We start from the raw sequence: 17,490 nt of genomic DNA on the forward strand, positions 1-17,490 counted from the left end.
CTCTTCTCGGGGTGGTGGCGGGGATGTTACCCCTAGGCTAGCGTACGTGCTCCAGGAAGGGGTTGGGCCAGACATAAGGCGTCCCTAGGGAGGCATTTGGAGCCTGGCAGGTGGTCGGCTCAACGCAGAAGCACCCCCTACTGGCCCGCCACAGTCCTGTATGTTATTCTAGGCCAGGCTAGTGAGCACAGGAAGAGATTAACACTGCCATGCAGCACATGGTGCCCAGCCAGGATTTAGATTTGGCTTTAGTGCTAGGAGGGCAAATCAGCCTAAGGTGCAGTTTGAGGACTCAGCTTTCTAGGCAGGGAAAAGTGACTGGGTCTTACTGGGAAGAAGGTCCCTTGAAGGACCCATCTTGTGAAGACTGACAGCTGCGTCAGTCCACCTTCCAAGTGCCTGTACATACAGCAGTACAGTATCTGAAGGGGCGGGAGCAGGGAGAGGGAAGGGGACGTGGAAGAAAGACAGGAGAGAATGATAAATGCAATTAGCTGAATTAAAAGGTATCTAGAAGAAAGCCTATGAGGTCCTGTGGTTCAGCTTAAGAAAATAAGTGTTGATTGCTTCAGTGTATCCATGGTCAGCTGCTTACCTGCCTTGGCCAAAGGCAGAACCAGAAGTAAGGAATGTCAGCTGTTCCTCTAGCAAGGAATTCCTTTAGACAAACAGAGAAGGAGGTGGCATTTTTAGGTATTAGCTTAAAAACCTTTCTGTGTCTTTGTATTTTTAAATGACTGTTTATAGAAGTGCCTAGTGAATGACACTAGATTATGGCTTGTTTTAAAGGTCTGATCAATAACATCAATGTTCAGTGAGAGAGAAGGGAATAAATGTATCAAAAGAAAAAATCTACTTGAAGCAAATGAGCAAGATCTTTATATTTGCCCAGGGATTTCAAGTAAAATTTGTTTTATGCCAGTAAGGTGACTTACTCTTGGTCTAAATTTTGGTGTTAAGCTCCCATCTTGTTAAGGAGCCCAGCCAAAAAGTCCCCATTTCTGAACAACTTGGCATCCTGAGGGTGATCATTTGGAATCCAAAATGGGGCTGAATTTTGCAAGGATTCCTTCTGATAGCCCCCACCAGAAAACTTTGTTGAGGAACTAGGGCTGAAAGAATCTATGCTTTACTTAGCCAAGAAAATCCTACACAACCATTCAACCTTTCCCAAAACAAAAAATCCCGAAGCATTTTAAGTTCTGTAGTTTGAGTCTTACAAGCAACCTTAACTGGGGCACCACCCTCAGAAAAAGCAGACACTGAGCCATGTTCACCCATTCATCACGCAGCCTTAATCAACTAAAAGCCATGCTTTCATAGTTGTTAATTTTATAGATAGTTGCACTGCTCCTGGGATTTAGGTTTTGGTCTAAACTGATCATTTTCACTGAGGTTCTCCTTTTGGTACTAGGCTGTTGTGCTTGGATTCACGGTGCTGTTTTAACCAATACTTTATAAACAAAGGGAAGATGAAAACATCTGTCTTCAAAGTTGGTTTTGTAGAACTATTTCCTCAACCCTGAATGAGGAACCAAACATTTTTCAACAGTTCTTAAGTTGAAACATTTGTAAATCTGGGCTCTCAATAACAGCTTGGCAGAGTCTCAGTCAGGCTGTTCTCCCTGTCCAACTCATTTGCTAAGAGCCACGTGGCAGACAGTGAACCTTCTGCTCAGCCAGTTCTTTCATTCAACACTCTGGTATCTTTTGTGAGGAAAACAGAATGTGGTTATGGATTTGGAGGTAAACCGGTGATATGATGGAGACTAGTATGAACACCCAACCACAGCTATTGCAGGGGGTAAGACCCATGCACAAAACATGAATCTGTTAACAAACCAAAGCTGCCTTCCAGCTGGCAAAGATGTGCAAGAGCTTCCACTGAAAATTAATGGCTGAGACATCCAACTGTACAATAGTATCTTAACACTTCTACAGAACCATTTCAAGGGTGCTTTCTTGCTTACTTCTGGCCAATTTACACACATTTTTCTTACGAGCCCATTCAAAGCCTTTGCTATACCTGGATGAAATTTATGTCCATATTGCTGCACAGAATATTTCTGCTTCCCTCCTACCAATATGTTTTGTACCCATCTCTCTCCCATTCAACACAGCCTCACTAATAGTCCTGTACAGCTTATCTGAAGCAAACAGGAAGGCTTTCATTAGGGCTGAACTTGGCAGTGGAGATAACTGAGTTGATTTACCTACATGCAGTCTCCTTCTGATCAGGGCTGGAAGTTGCATTTAAATGTTTCCTATTAAGTTCTGTACAGATTCAAGCAAGCAGGATTCTCTCTCTGTTAACAAGCTACCATAAAAATATAGAAAAGAATGAGATTGGTTGTTTAGTTTCACATTTAAGTGTCACTTGTAAAGCAATACCTTCTAAATAAATCACAGACATAAGTTTGGGTGTTTTTCTTTCTTGTATGATTCTACGAGTATGCCAGAGAAAGGTCACTGTTCTTCCCAGAGGAAAATCTATATAGAGGCATTTGAATAGTGCTTTTACATGCATACTACTCTTCATCTAGGTGTTTACCATCATAATGTGGCCCACACACGCATGGAAGAAGGTTGGAGAGGGGTGGCCTGACATGTTCCAGGAGTGCAGGACCAAGGGACACTATATACTTACTGTCCTCTCAGGACAGAGGGTTGACTCTATGCCCTCAGGCAATGGCCAGCAGAGATGAGCGACCACAGCAAGACTGCAAGTAGTAATTTGCTGCTGGCACTTCAGCAGCAAACTGTTCCCTCACTGGAGAAAGGGAAGAATAGGAAGGAAATGGTAGTTTCTGGGCACACATTTCCTTCCCTAAAACAGCCCAGCAACTCACACCAAGGGACACAGTTTTAATCATGACTAACCATGCCTCTGAGCACCCTGAGATAACAAACAAGAAGGTAAGTAGGTATGAAATCGCTCACATTTAAGTGGACCAGGGCAGTTCATTAGCATCACCTAAAAATGCTACAGACAGCCATGGACAAATGTATCCACTGAAATTGAAGGGGGTAAATCACATCTTATGCTGAAAAGTGTCACAAGAAAGCTAGCATGAAGTTAAATGCTTCAAATTATTTTGCCATTATCCTGGAGGAAAGTCTAGTGAAGACTACAGAAACATAATTAGACTTAACCATTTGGATTAGGGTTCTCCCAATTCTTGGTTTAGTTCATTTATTTAGTAACTGTAACCCCTCTTCTGGTTTTCCTGCATCTTCTCTCCCCCTTCTTTGATTTATCCAAAAAGCTGCTCTGAAACGATCAGTCCCATGTTCAGATTGTTCCCTCTTCCCTTGCATGCAAGATGTATGACATGGAGCTCAAAGGATTATAGTGAGAAAGGAGTTACATGGGAGTACCAGCCAGTCCCAATAAAACTCTGGCCTCTGTTTAGTTTTGCAAGACACTCATGTACCTCTCTCTCAAGGGCCTTCATGACTATTCTTTCTATCTACTTCTGCTGTCATCCAAACTGTCTACATCCGTTATCTTGTATTGCTTGTGTTTTACTTCTTCTCATGCTCCCACTTCCCATCTGTTAAGCCCCCCTGCACCTCCTCCTCCAACCATGCTATGATAAAGCCTCCATAGACTGCTCTCTCAGCAGAATGGAATCTCCTGCTGTATCTTTTCTCTAAAGAAATGTACTTCATAATTACAATGCTCTGTAAATAAGGTGGGCTAGAACCAAGTGCCACAATAGGGCCCTTATTCCTGAATTCATACTAGTCTGAGCCTTAAAAAAAATTTAAAAAAAATACCAGACCTTATAATATGCAGTTCAGAAGCTGGTTCCTGTAGGGATGGGGAGGGAAATCCCACATGCAACTTAGCAGGTGTTGGCTGCAGCTACCATATTTGATGGACCAATGAACTAACCAGGTCAGTATTAATTAATACAGCAATCAACCACCAACAGGATATGTATCCATACATGATTAGTACATGATGCCTGGGGTAGATTGTGGGACACAAGGGAAACAGCAGGATTGCCTTCAACCTCTGAGAAACACACCAATAGCTGGCTGCTGCATCCTTTAGTATGGCTAGTGACAGGGCTCATTCCAATACAAGTGACTTGCACCTGTTGTTAGTCATCATTAAGAAGGAAATTGAAAACAAAACAGACAACATCATCATGCCATCATATAAATCCACGGTGTGCCCACATGTTGAATACTGAGTGCAGTTTTAGTCTCCACCCCTCAAAAAGGAGGTCCTGGTAGTATAACTAGAAAAGATTCAGAGAAGGGCAACCAAAATGATCAGAGGCATGAAGCATTTGCCATACCATAAAGATTAAAAAGGCTAGGACTCTTCAGTTTGGAAAGGTGGTGGCTGAGGGGGGATATGATAGAGATCTATAAAATCATGAAGGGTGTAAACTAAGTGAACAGGGAACTCTTGTTCACTGAGTCCAAGAACAGTAGAACTCGGGTCTCACCTGACGTTAGTAGGTGACAGGTTTAAAACTAACAAGGGGAAGTACTTTTTTTACACAATACATAGTTAACTTGTAGAATTTATTGCCATAGGAGCTGGTGGAGGCAGATAGCACAGCCAGGTCCAAAAAGAAACTGGATAAATTAATGAACGATAGATCTATTAATGGTCATGGAACAGAGTGGTTTGAGATGTTTCCTCTGGCATCTCTAAATCAGTAATGATGGATGACAGGGAGGGTACTGAATAGGGCATAGACCACTCTGGAGATATCTAGTTCAATGCTCTCCCTCTACAGCATCTACTTCTGCCACAGTTGGAAATGAGATACTGGGATAGACAGGCCATTGGTCTGATCCAGTATGGCACTGCATATGTTCTTATGTATACACAGCAATGGGACTTGTATCTTGTGCAAGGTTCAGTTTTAGACCCCAACTTTTCACTAAACAATCTTACTAAATCAATGAGGACCTCTGAAAAAGCAAGGAGACACATTGGCATGACAAATCCAGCCCCTCTGCCCACAAGCATAAGCTGGGATTTAATCAGAATCAGGACCACTGTCAGCCTGTGGATTTATTATTTGTACTTTAATTTATTCAAATTTATTTCACCATTAGATCTGATAAATTACATGTAAAACTCAATGTTTGTTACAAAGGCATCCCTGTAATAGAGAACAATACCTCCCCCTAAGCCAAATGGCTTGTCTCAATATACATTATTAGTTTAAAACAAATGAGGCAGATTCAAAGCAACTGTCTGATTAAACTGGGTTCACGGCTACCCTACATAACCACAATGCTGTCAAACAACCAGAATATAGCAGTGAATTTGCCTCCATATTTGTAAACAGGTCTCCTTACCTGTGGTATTAGTAATAACTTAATTACTAAAATAACACTTAATGGAGTGTTTGTAGAGTTGTGCAGAGACTCAAATTCAACACTTAATCCTCATGACATCCCTGTGAGGTTGATAATGGTATTTTTATCCCTGTTGTATGAACAGGGTAACTTGGGCTGAAAGTCAAAATGAAAATGATCTGGGCAAAATGGCCAAACCTGTAGAAAAAATAAACCTCAGGAGGTGCTCAATCTTCCTGACCATGTTGTCCAGTGTTAACAGGAATTGTTTCCATAATTCAATGTGCCTTTCATAATTCACAGCATTTTCTTCTTCCATTTCTCTAAGTATGGACACAAGGAATAGCCTGGCCAAATTATGCTACAGTCTCCAGTCAATGTAATTATCAGAGGCCATGCACTGGAGCTCTGTGCCACAAACACTGCATAAAAATATACAGGTTTTCTGTAGATTACACTTAATTCCTTTTTTCAAGATCAAGGAAATTTCAGAATTTTTTTTAAAAGCTTGTACAAAAAATATTTTTGGGGCCAAATTTATCTTGCCAATTTCCTTTAAATTTAAAAGTCATTATTTTGTATTGACAAAATAGTGAAATACGGTTTCAGCATAATTTCATTTCCAGTGACACAGAACAGAACTCTCCAGTGTACGGCAATGGACAAACTATAATTCCAGGGAGGCACACAAGGCATAAGAATTTTCAAACTAGAGGAAGATGCAACAAGATCCATTTTAAAAAACAAAAAAGCCCCTCAGATTTCAGATGAGCAGGGAAGCTGGTCTTCCAATCGGCTATACCAGTCACGTTATCAAAATAGATCACAAGTGCTTGTAAGTTGGTAAGTTGTAGTAACGTAACACATGCTCAGCAACTCCCGAAAGCTACTGGAATGGTGATGAAACTGGTTCTATGGAACCATTTGTCAAAAGAACAGAAGAGAAGGACATAACACTAACAAACACGTTAATACAAATTCAGATATAAGGGTACCTATAACTTAAGCAGCATTCCACATGCTGATGGCACACGACGATGTTAGGGGGCCAAACCACAGAGCAACTGAGGGTGAACCAGGATCAACACTGACAGAATGTTTGTAGGATGAGGACCTTTGCCTCGGAGGGGAGTCAACACTGTCACTATGGCGCACATGAACACTAGCATGCCACCTTTACTTTCAAATTGCTGGGCTGACACTCAGCTCTTGGATCATCCTGTTTAATAAGACTAAGGGCCACATATTTTCCACCCCTTTACATTGACTTCATTGCGCTTAGCCCATGATTTACACTGATGCAAGAGGAGAATACAGCACACACTGCAATTTACATGGATCAAGCTAGTGATTCTACAGTGTTCCTTTCCTACCTCTGGTATACCATGGGGTTTATACTCATCTGTAATCACCTCCAACCCTGAAACGTACCCTGCTGTGTTCGAGTTACTGGCACAACTTGAAAACAGTTAACTCCACAATCACCTCTCCCCTGGAACCACCAAAAAACAAATATTCTCAAATGTTCTGCACAATAAAAAACAACTCTTCCACGTTCTGAAGGACGTTCAAGCTGCTCTCTTGAAGACTGCCCAGCACTCATCTGTACCACCCCAGGCTAGAAGGCATCTTCATCAGTATCAGCATCACTATTTGGTTTGGTCAGTCTCTCAAGCTCCTCTCCATCCTACAGGACCCAGAAGGGGGTGGGAAAAACAAAAAATAAAAAAGAGTTAATTATGAGCAAATTTTCCTTTTGCCAAGAACACAAGAAACACTTATTTTGAAGCAGTCCAGCCATAACTGTGAAATCAAGGGCTTGTGCTTTAAATCTCTTTTACATTAAACCCTTGTCTTGGATAGAACAGACAGCTATTCATGAGGGAAAGTCCCCAGATTTGTTTTTAACTGAAAAAAGTATTTCACCATTCTGTGTTGGCCTCCTTTCATTTTTCCCTAGTCCAATGGATGCAGTTGTATTAACAGACATGCTTCTTCCTGCATGGAGACTTCTTTCTTCCTGGACACAGAGGTGCTGAATAATTTGTCCCCCATCCCCCCAGTTGATTAAGTACATGGTCTAAAACATGCCTGATTTCACAAACATATGATTATACACATTATTTGTATATCTGTTAACCATCACTCAGCAATGGCAGAGTATGGAACAGTGAGGAAACATTTACTCCCCACTTTCAGGGTTAAATTAAATTTCCCAGGACTATATGCAGACTGTGGCCCCTGCTGCTCACAGAACATGGCCATAATATACATACATCTGTGTTGAACTTAATCCTGTTGTTTCTAGCCCAGCTTTCCAATCTATCAAGATCCTTCTGAATCTACTCCTATCCCCCCCGCCCAAGTGTTTCAATATCTCCCAGTTTCATTTAATCTGCAGACTTGATCAGGAACCTCTCTATTTTGGCAACCAAATCATTAGCAAACATGTTAAACAGTACTGGACCAAGGAAAGACCCCTATGCAACTCCAATTTAAAACTCCTACCATTCTGACATTGATCCATTTAGAATTACCCTTTGTTTTCAATTATTGGGTCAATTCTGCATCTGCCTTATATCAATTTTATCTAGTCCACATCCCTCTGGTTCAGTTTCTACCAAATTCAGGGCGGCTGCCCCCCTAGCCCCAATTTCATGGGCAGAACAAGGAGCCCAGCAGCCATTGCACGGGTGGAACACAGCACCCTCCCTCCCCCCACAGGTCTCTAGCTGAGGGGTCCTGGTGGTTCTGCCCCTCACCACTGACTGGCTGCAATGGCTGCCTGGCACGTGGCCCTGCCCCTTGCTGACTGGTGGAGAAGGGCAGGTCCGCATGACAGACAGCCCCTGCAGCCAATCAGTGGTGAGGGGCAGGGGTGGGAGGCAGGCATCTTGCCAGCAGCCCCTTGAGCGGGCAGACCCCCACCCCAGTAGGCTGCTACAGCACACTTTCCAGTAAGATTCACCCCCTCACCCCTCCACAGACTCATGGATTTGGCAGGCAATGCTGGATTTCGCAATATCCACGAAATTGCAATTTTGGTAGGTCCCTATTTATGAGAAAGTTGTATGGGACTTTACCAAAAGCCTTACTAATGTCCTTGTACAGTGTGACCATTGCATGCCCTTTATCCACAGAACTAGTTACTTTGTCAAAGAAGATTAAGTTAGTTTGGCATGATCTATTCTTAACAAACTCACACCAGCTGCTAGTGATCACTTCCTTTAGATGTACACACATTCACTTCTTTATAAATTTCCTCCAATAACTTCCTGGGTACTGAAGTCAGACTGACCAGTCCTTAATTCCCTGGGTCCTCCTTTTTCCCTTTTTTAAAGTTAGGCACTTAGCCCTTTTCCAGTCTTCTGGAATCTTGCCCATCTCCCACCTGTATCTCAGACTTATTTCTCATTTCACTTAAATGTAAAATGGTTGAGCAAGCTCCTTCCATAAAAAGGTTTCCCCAAATTTTAATGCCCATATTACTATTCAAAGAGCAAAAAGTATAGCGGAAAAATCATGTTAAAACTCTTACAGTAAAAAACCTTACCTGGGTTTCTTGAAATATCTTAGATTTTTAAAACTGGAAGAATGTTAACACCTAATCTACTTTATTCCATTTACACTGTTTATCTACTTTCAGCAATTGGCTGAGTTCCAGGGGTAAAAACAGACTTGATTTCAACTTGATTATAAATCAGTTCCCATGTACTGGTATGAGCAGATGGGGGTATCTGGGTTGCAAACATTGTAGGAGAAAGGTTAATTCAAGCTAAAGTGCCTGCAAGATCACCTGAGATTAGAGGGGAAAGGCAGGGTCTTCAGCTAGGCCTTGGGATAGAAGACAGGAACTGCAAACAACACTAGTATGGAGCTAAAATAGGGACTAACCTATTTAAAAGACTGAGTGTGAGCTTATAGAGTTTAAATTAATGTGACAATTTTGGCTGAATCACAAGTGCTACCCACAGGTGTAGCAAATCATCTGTACGGTCAGCTTGACAAAGAAAAACAAGCATCTTAAAAGCCTTACCCCACTGGAACGTTCCCACACGTCTCCACTGAAAAGTTTGCTCCTCTCCCCCTGAACAACATATTCTTGCCCAGGTGGTTTGCTGGCATTATAGATAAATATGGAGAGAAGCACCACAGGAGCTTCCAAGAAAAACTCCAGAGAAGGTCTGAAGTCAAAGACTATGACCGACACAGTAGTGATTACCACCGTGGTGACCTGGGCAGTCATGACGTGGAACATGTTGTCTCGAAACTTCAAGATGAAGGCCACAGACAGTCCCATGAAGGCTGTGACAAAAATGAGGGCTATGGAGAAGGTGTTGTGCCCATAAAACAAGCCACAGGACTGTATCTGCCTATAGTAGTCAGAGTGCAGGGCTAGGATTAGCCCGTTAAACAGCACCCCGAATACATAGAGTTTGCTGTTCTGCACAAAGATGCTTTCACTGAGTCGGTCTCCTTCTTTCAGAATCTTTTCACTGTAGATATTGGCCAGAGCAGAAATGAAGCACTGCACTAGTATGAGGAGGTGGCCCAGGCCAAGGCGGAGGGTTTTCAAAGCTCCTGCCGTGGTGGCAGTGACGTTCCACCTGAAGGTGGGAAAAAGCCCAGATACTGTGCAGTTACTTCTTCCCCAGCACTCTCTTTCGAGCCTGGAGTATTGAAGGCAGCTGTTTGATGGGCTGAAAAACATGTCATGATGAAATCCATGGGCAGCCAAGCCATTCTGATGGCTTCCGGTCCCAGCAGTCAGAGCTATGATGGACAGGAACAAAATCAGCAACGAGGCCCACTGCACCCAGGAGAGCTGCCGTCTGTGAAAAGAAAAAGAAGCCCAAACCCCCCAAATTCGTATTGGTTACAAGTTCAGTGACAGAGGTTAAATGTGAGGAGAACAAATAAGGTGCCGAAACTGGAAACTACTACACCATACACAACTCCAGTCAGAGAGTGAAAAGTCCTGCCTTTGTTGAGGCAATGATAAAAGGCTGAGTGCAAGGGCCAGGGTTTTACCTGAGTTATCAACTCAGGCATCAAAGAGCCCACATGCCAGATAGCAGCAAGGGGAGCTCCTACCTGACTCGTGATGGAGGCGCAGAAGTAAGAACTCAGGGCAGGTGATTAGGTGATTTTATTTTTATATACATATGTGTGCATGTACAAACACACACGTGTGTGTGTGTGTGTATTCAAAGAAATCCTTTTTTGCAAGTCTTCACTGAAAGTCAGTCCAGTTTTTGTGCCCTTTTCCTCACAGAAGTATTGATGTAGTGGGCAAGACTGCCTAAATTATATTGGCTGTTCTTTAGTCTCAGAAATTCTTCCTGGTCTTATTTATTTTGAATAATGATGGCCATAGGAGAACATACGAAATCATGATGTCACAAAGACTGAAAACTAAACAACACAGGACTAAACATTTTAATCAGACTGTCAAAAACTCATTTTGGTTAAAAATAGGGAGGTTTGTAAAAGCTTATAGCATATGCATCCCCTTAGAGCCTCAATAAGCAAAATATTATTTTTAAGGAGAGGGAGGACACAGGAGAAACAAACAAGATAACATGAAAAAAAAAAAAGAACATAATCCTACATTTTTAGAATACGATTTCATTTGACTAAACAGATCAAACTAAAAACCCATCACTGGCACAGTAAGACTGAGTACATCTCTACACTACACTATTGTACATCATTCTCCCATGTATTTAATCTTTGTTTATCATCATGTATGACCAGTCAATAACATGACAAAGATTTTCACAGCAATTTTCTTCAGAAAAATTATCCCCTTTCTCATCAAATTCAACAGTTTGACAAAAGTGTTTGAGACCAATTCTAGCAACTCTAATAATATCTGGTTCAATTAATCCTCAGGAAAGTGACTTGCCATTTATTTTTCTAAAAATGACAATACAGGTGTATAGGCAGGCAAGGTTCTTGGGGGTAAATCTGATATTTTTTATTAAACTAACTCAAATAACTGGAAAAATTCTTCTTAGCTAAGAAGAATTTTTCCAACTATTTGAGTTGCTCTAATAAAGGATATCAGATTTACCCAAAGAACCTTGTCTGCCTGTGTCCTTAAACCAACACAGCTACAACCTATACCCCTGACTACAGGAGTATAACACTCCATAAATTCACAGTTAATATTGAAATGGAGTCAGTAACTTAAGCATAAGAAAATAACAGAAGCATGTTGCAATGGTCCCTGAAAGAGGTAATGCAAACTCAAGAATTTCAGAACAAAAGATAAACTTAAAAAGTAAAATAACCACACTAACACATGGAAAGGCACACTTCTAGCAACCAACCAACCACAACTCTAGTGAGGCCACATAATAACCACACAGTTATGGTCCCATTTGTATATTAGGTCACAGAAGAACAATTGCCAAATCTGCAGCGATCTAAACAAGGCACATTTCATATTTAGCAGCAAGTTTAAACCATCCATCCCTATGGCTTGTGTCCCAAAGACACTAGAAAATAAAAAGCTTTAAAAATAATGATAGCTGTTTTACAAAGAGGAGGATTGCAACAAACTTCTCCAGTTGGATGACAGAAGAAACACTTAACATTTTGCTTTAATAGAAACTTACTTCAACACTATCCGGAATAGGAATGCTGTTGTTATAATGACAAAATTTGAGAACAATACAGCCATAGCCTAAAAAAGAGCACAGGGAACAAAATTACAATTCAAATGTAGTCCAACAAGATCAACCCTCACAAAGGTCACCTCCCACGATGTGCTACAGCAAAAAACTGGCCGCATTGGCACTAAAATTCTCCTTCAGGTGAGACGCACTTAATGGGCAGACAACACAGAATTCCTTAAAAGACATCTGTGGCCCACACTGAAGATTTAAATGGTGCATAAAGCCTAGCTAAATCCTCTTTTGAGAGGCAGGCTTTGCCGTTGCCTAGAGAGGTGTTGAAACGGCTCTTCTTGATTTCAGAGAGCAATGGATCAGACATCAGTGTGAGCAACCTTCATGAACAGTCACCATGACATGGGAATACATGGATAACAGAGGTGGGCTAAGGTAATTGTTTTACCTTCATGATGCTTCCAAGATCTCAATGCCAGAGCTTTCAAGCGTGTGAAAGGAATTGAAAAGCACAGGTCTACTGCCTAAAAAATGGCACTGTCTCAATCTACAGGTTTGCTCCCGAGGTCACAGACTGCACTGCTATCGTATGACCACGGCTCCTAGGCAGCCAGAAAACAAACATGAAAGAAATACTAAGAGATTGGCTCACAATGGAAAAAAAACCCAGCTTTTACTGGGAGTGTAAAAGCTGGGAGTGTGTTCTGCCTCAATCACCCAATTAACTGGGTCTATTAATGGCACAGCAAGTGCTGTGGCACACATATAACTAACTGAAGACATAATCTGAAGACTAAGGGCTCCTATACATATGCAGGGAGCCTGTTCTGATGCACTGAAAATCCAGCGCATCAGAGCAGACTCAACTGAGTCTGCTGGAGTATGGAAATTGAAGCGTTCTAGCAGCCTTGTGCATCACCGTTGCTGTGTATCTCTGTGCTGACAAAATGGCAGCAATGCTCCTTGAAATAAAATGTGTCCAATGAACTTTATATTTCAAACCACCCCGCTGATATTTTTTCAGTGCAGGGACATGCAGTGACAATGATACATGTGATACATGGCCGCTTTTAATTAGTGCAGCTTACTAATTAACAAAAATTCATTAACTGTGACAAAGCACAGAATGGAAAGACTCCAAATTCTTTCAAATCCAAAGGGGAGCTAGTGATAAAAACAACACTGTCTTATGCTAAAGCTGAGCAAAATTGATCTGGCAGAGTTGATAAACAGCAAGGGAACTGTGTAATACCACTTTTCAGAGCAGAAGCATGCTTAGAACCACTGCATTTTAAGTTCAGAACCCCACAGGGATTTGCCATCGCCTTCTGTCCCCAAAGCCTTTTCAATCTCATTCAGCTAGAAAGCAACTGGACTCCCATTAATGTGTCTAAGCATGGCATCATGGCCATGCTTTTTACAGATGAACTGCAAAGGAGTATTAGATTATTGTGTTCACTTAACCAGGCTGTCAATAAATACATGCATCTCAGAATGCATTATTCTGGATCGCTGTGAATAGCAAAGGAGCTAGCATGTCTGCTATTTATACTGCCCTATAGCTAAGAATGGTGTTCTGTTGCATCTCTAATGAACTAGAACAGCAACAGAGGGCAACAGGAATTTCTAAAAATTAAGAGTTTAATTAAATATATTTACTGTTAAATTTCAGAGCCTTCTTAATGAATAGTGATATGTATAAAAATGTTACATAGATTAATTAATTTTCAATACCTCCCTGCAACAAGACCCTCAAAAGACAAATTACTCTGTTACATAGTAAGTTTATATCCAGCTAGCTAGGTATTACTTAAAACAATATTGAAACCCTTTTTGCCTTGTCGTTAAAATCTCAACACTAACTCTGCAATTAGCAAAAAGAAAGTGCTGCTTTTTTTCTGTTGTGGCCCAACACCTTATTTACCAAATAGTCGGTCACATTGCCAGTGCTCTGTTCTCATGTAAATCAAAGCCCCTGGGTGCAATGTATCCATGCAAGAGGTTAAAGTGCAGCTTAATAAATCTGATTTCCTGACTTGTGAAATTAGAATTAAAAATAATAATAATAATAATAATAATAATAATAAACTAATTTCCTTCAGACCCATTTGTGAGAAAGAAAAATATTTGCAGTCGAAATTGATAAATCCAGAACAGGTCCAGGAGAGGATGAACTACCAAAGGTTCCATTTATATTTCATCTTTGCTTCACAAACTAACCTCAAACCAGCTTTCATGGAAACATAAGATAATCACAACTTAGGGTTCAGACACGACCTGCTTACTTTGAAGTATTTTCAGTGTACTCTATATGCAAAGGGAATGCAAGCATGTTTCACAGCATTTACTTCAGAGTTTGTCAATATTAACAGGCTGTTCAAATAATAACATTTGAACCAAATAAATAAACAAACCCAGCTCTAAATAGAAAGCATGAAGACACAATCTTTTTTTCTAAATATATAAAAAATGAATTCAGGTCCTCTGGAGAAATTCAGCAAGTATCAGTCAACCTGGGTGTTATCATTTAATGATTATGACCTAACAATGCTCACAAGCTTCTGAGATTTACTTGGCACAGAATGGAAGAAAGAAAAACGAATAAGCCATTATATGAAATCATACTTTAAAAAGATCAGTGATAGAAGTTCTGTAGGAAATAAGTCTTAAAACCCAGCCTTCTGGAAAAAAAACAGTGGGGAACAGAAATGCTAGTCTGAAAAGAAGAAAAAAGATGATGAACCAAAACAGGAATCTCTTTGAAACTATTCATTCTACCTGTAAAAATCAGTCAAGCAGGAGAAAATAAAAGGGATTCTTCACATTTGGTAGCTAAAAAGAAGGCTCTAAGTCAGGTGGGTGGAAGGAATAAACAATAACCATACATGAAATGCTTATGCAGCTCAGCTATGGGAGCACAAACCCGCAACTGGTATGAACCTTCAAAAAGGTGAGCCTTGTCTCATTTAATGCTACCTTATTTGGTACATATATACTTACTGGTTGGAGGTAGGATAAGACATAGAAAATAATCAGGTTATCCAAAAAATAAAGAAAGGCAGGAATTGACCATTTCATGTAGTTACAAAATTCCCTCCATGATGCACATCCAAAATGATGACATAATTGACCTAATGAAAGAAAAAGAAGGAAGTTGGTTAGTTAAGGGAACGTGAATGATGAAAACTGGAGCTAAAGGCATCTCAGGTTGATGTGTGCAAGACATATTACACAGAACAGAAACTATTTGTTTTAAAAGCAAATCAGGTTTTGACAACAAGTGCCAGTCCAATCTCCTGGTAAATCACAAGACATACAACAGAGACAGAGACAACACAAACCTCCCCCACAGTCTTGCCAATCACTTTTATCCACTGACATAAGATAACTGCTTATAAGGGGAAGAGATGAGTCTGCGTGGCCATTCAATCCTTGTCCTGAGCAAAGAAGGTATTAATTCTCCTAGAAACACTTTCAATGATAGGGTCATGTTCCGACTAGGAACAATCAAGACACTGCCAGTCATTTTATGAAGGCAAGGAATCGCAGCCAGATGGAAATGGCTTTCCATGTCTGCTGATTGTAACCAGATTTAAAACAGTGACCTAAATGTAAAAAACCTTCTTTACATAAACCCAAAGTGTAGCACCTGAAAACAAAAACCCCAGAAGCCATCTTGTTTGCCTAGGCTGCTGTCATCTGAGGAGCTCCTCCCATATAAAACAGTTTTAAAACAAATTAATGAAAATCCTGCTGTCCTGTCCTGGACACTGGAAGGGGAACCCCCTTGGCTCTGGCCCCAGCACAGCAGCCTGGCACCTCTGTACAGCAAGAAATTTAGCCCGCAGCTTACCTGCCTCTTCTGCTCACTTTCCTGGGGTGTTAAGCTCCCAGTGGGGCACTCTCTCATTATCTAAATGCCCTGCAGCTGGACTCTCTCAATACAGCTGACTGTTCCCTCTTAAAAGGAACAGACCACCCTGTTAAACCACCCCACAGAACCTGCCATTTAAATGACAACAGGCTGTAAAGGAAGCCAAAACAGAGGATGAGGGAAGGAGATGTAGGACTAAGTTTGCCAAGACATTCAGAGATATGCATCTCAACGTAATCAGCATTTTAAATTTAAAAATATGAACAGCACAGGATGCAAATACAGTGGGTGGGAAATGGAAGGAGTTGGCAAGAAGTGGAGTTAACAGGCTCAAAAAGGAAGGGACAAAGTAAGAATATCTCAAAACCAGGACACAGAAAGAGGCAAAGTATGGACTGATGCAACCTGGAACCAGCAACAATCAATGAAAAGTAGCAGCAAGGAATGGTGGCATTCATGGTCTTAGGTATAGCTGTATTAAATGATGTGGGGATTAGCGCACAGGTGGGCAATTATTTGGACTCGAGGGCCACTTAAGGAGTTTTGGTGAGCTGTTGCAGGGGCGGGGGGGAATAGCCCAGGCCAGTCCATGGGGTACTGGTCAGAGTGGGTGGATGGATGAGGTCTCCTTAGAGATTGGTTTGGGACACCCATGGGCAGAGCACACTCAACTAAGTAGATGGGATGGTGCCAGAGGTGGGCATGGAACGATATCCAGGAGCAGGATGGGCAAGAGGGCAAGGCTGGGATCACAGGGCAGGGACAGCATAGGGCCTGGGGCAGAGCTGTGATCTGCTCCCCACACATTTCTGTGATGGGTGGCAATTCTGTGGGCCAGGACATGCAAGGAGTGGATTGCCGCTCTGCCCTGGCCCTGCACCACCCCATGCTGCACCTGGTTCGTGCTGTGGCTGCTCACAGCCTGACAGCACAGGGCAGCCCTGACAGATCGTGACCGTGGTGGGCAAACTGCGTTATGTTATGGCTTTTGACCAGAATCTAGGCCTTCCTGGAACTAAGCAGTAAAATTGTACAGAGGGCCTCATAAGGTAGTGGGAAAAGTGAGCGCTGTGACTAGTACAGTGGCTGAACCGGGTACATCAGTTTCTCTAAAAGGAAATGAAACCAAAAATGGGATAGGACTGGAGTACATTATCTAAAAAGATGAGATAAGGAACTTGAGGACTGGACAATTTGGGATGAGAAAGTTAAAAAAAAGTAGTGGACAAGCAAAATGACAACGTTGTGTTCACGTTGTTATCATGGGGAGGCAGTGCCATCTGTGGACTTTTCGCTCGAGCAGCGGAAAATCCAGAAACAAACATCTCACACACTCAGCAGAAGATCTGAGGCTCCTACCACTGAAAGTCATTACTGTACCATCTGAAGGAACCATTTATCAGGTTATATTACAGAGAAGAAATTTGTAAAAAGGCTTATGGGTTGCAATTAAATTTTACTTGATACTAAAACAGACAAGGGGCTGTGTCAATCCTTGGGGGTCTCCGGTAAAAAGAATCCTTGTGGTAACAATGACCAGGACAATCATCTGGCTGGGGTTATCTGAACCCAGCACTCTTTCCTGCCCAGGCAGGGGGTCGGACTCAATGATCGATCGAGGTCCCTTCTGACCCTAACATTTATGAATCG

At 41.6% G+C, this 17,490-nt stretch overlaps 1 protein-coding gene across 2 annotated transcripts in view; it reads right to left on the bottom strand.

Annotated features, from left to right (window-relative positions):
- Positions 1–5,031: 5,031 nt before the first annotated feature.
- The window catches only part of SLC35A5 (solute carrier family 35 member A5), an 18,074-nt gene continuing 5,615 nt past the window's right edge, over positions 5,032–17,490 (bottom strand). For both annotated transcript variants that reach the window (XM_019548821.1, XM_019548820.1), the window contains 4 exons: positions 14,967–15,097; positions 11,955–12,022; positions 9,368–10,163; positions 5,032–7,018 (listed from right to left, as the gene is read on the bottom strand). In XM_019548821.1, the coding sequence (XP_019404366.1) occupies positions 6,950–7,018; positions 9,368–10,163; positions 11,955–12,022; positions 14,967–15,097 (1,064 nt within the window). In that variant the 3' untranslated portion in view covers positions 5,032–6,949. The remainder of the gene's footprint in view (positions 7,019–9,367; positions 10,164–11,954; positions 12,023–14,966; positions 15,098–17,490) is intronic.

This window comes from Crocodylus porosus, unplaced genomic scaffold (genome assembly GCF_001723895.1).
Source record: "Crocodylus porosus isolate Cpor-Errol unplaced genomic scaffold, CroPor_comp1, whole genome shotgun sequence".
Lineage (NCBI taxonomy): Eukaryota > Metazoa > Chordata > Crocodylia > Crocodylidae > Crocodylus > Crocodylus porosus.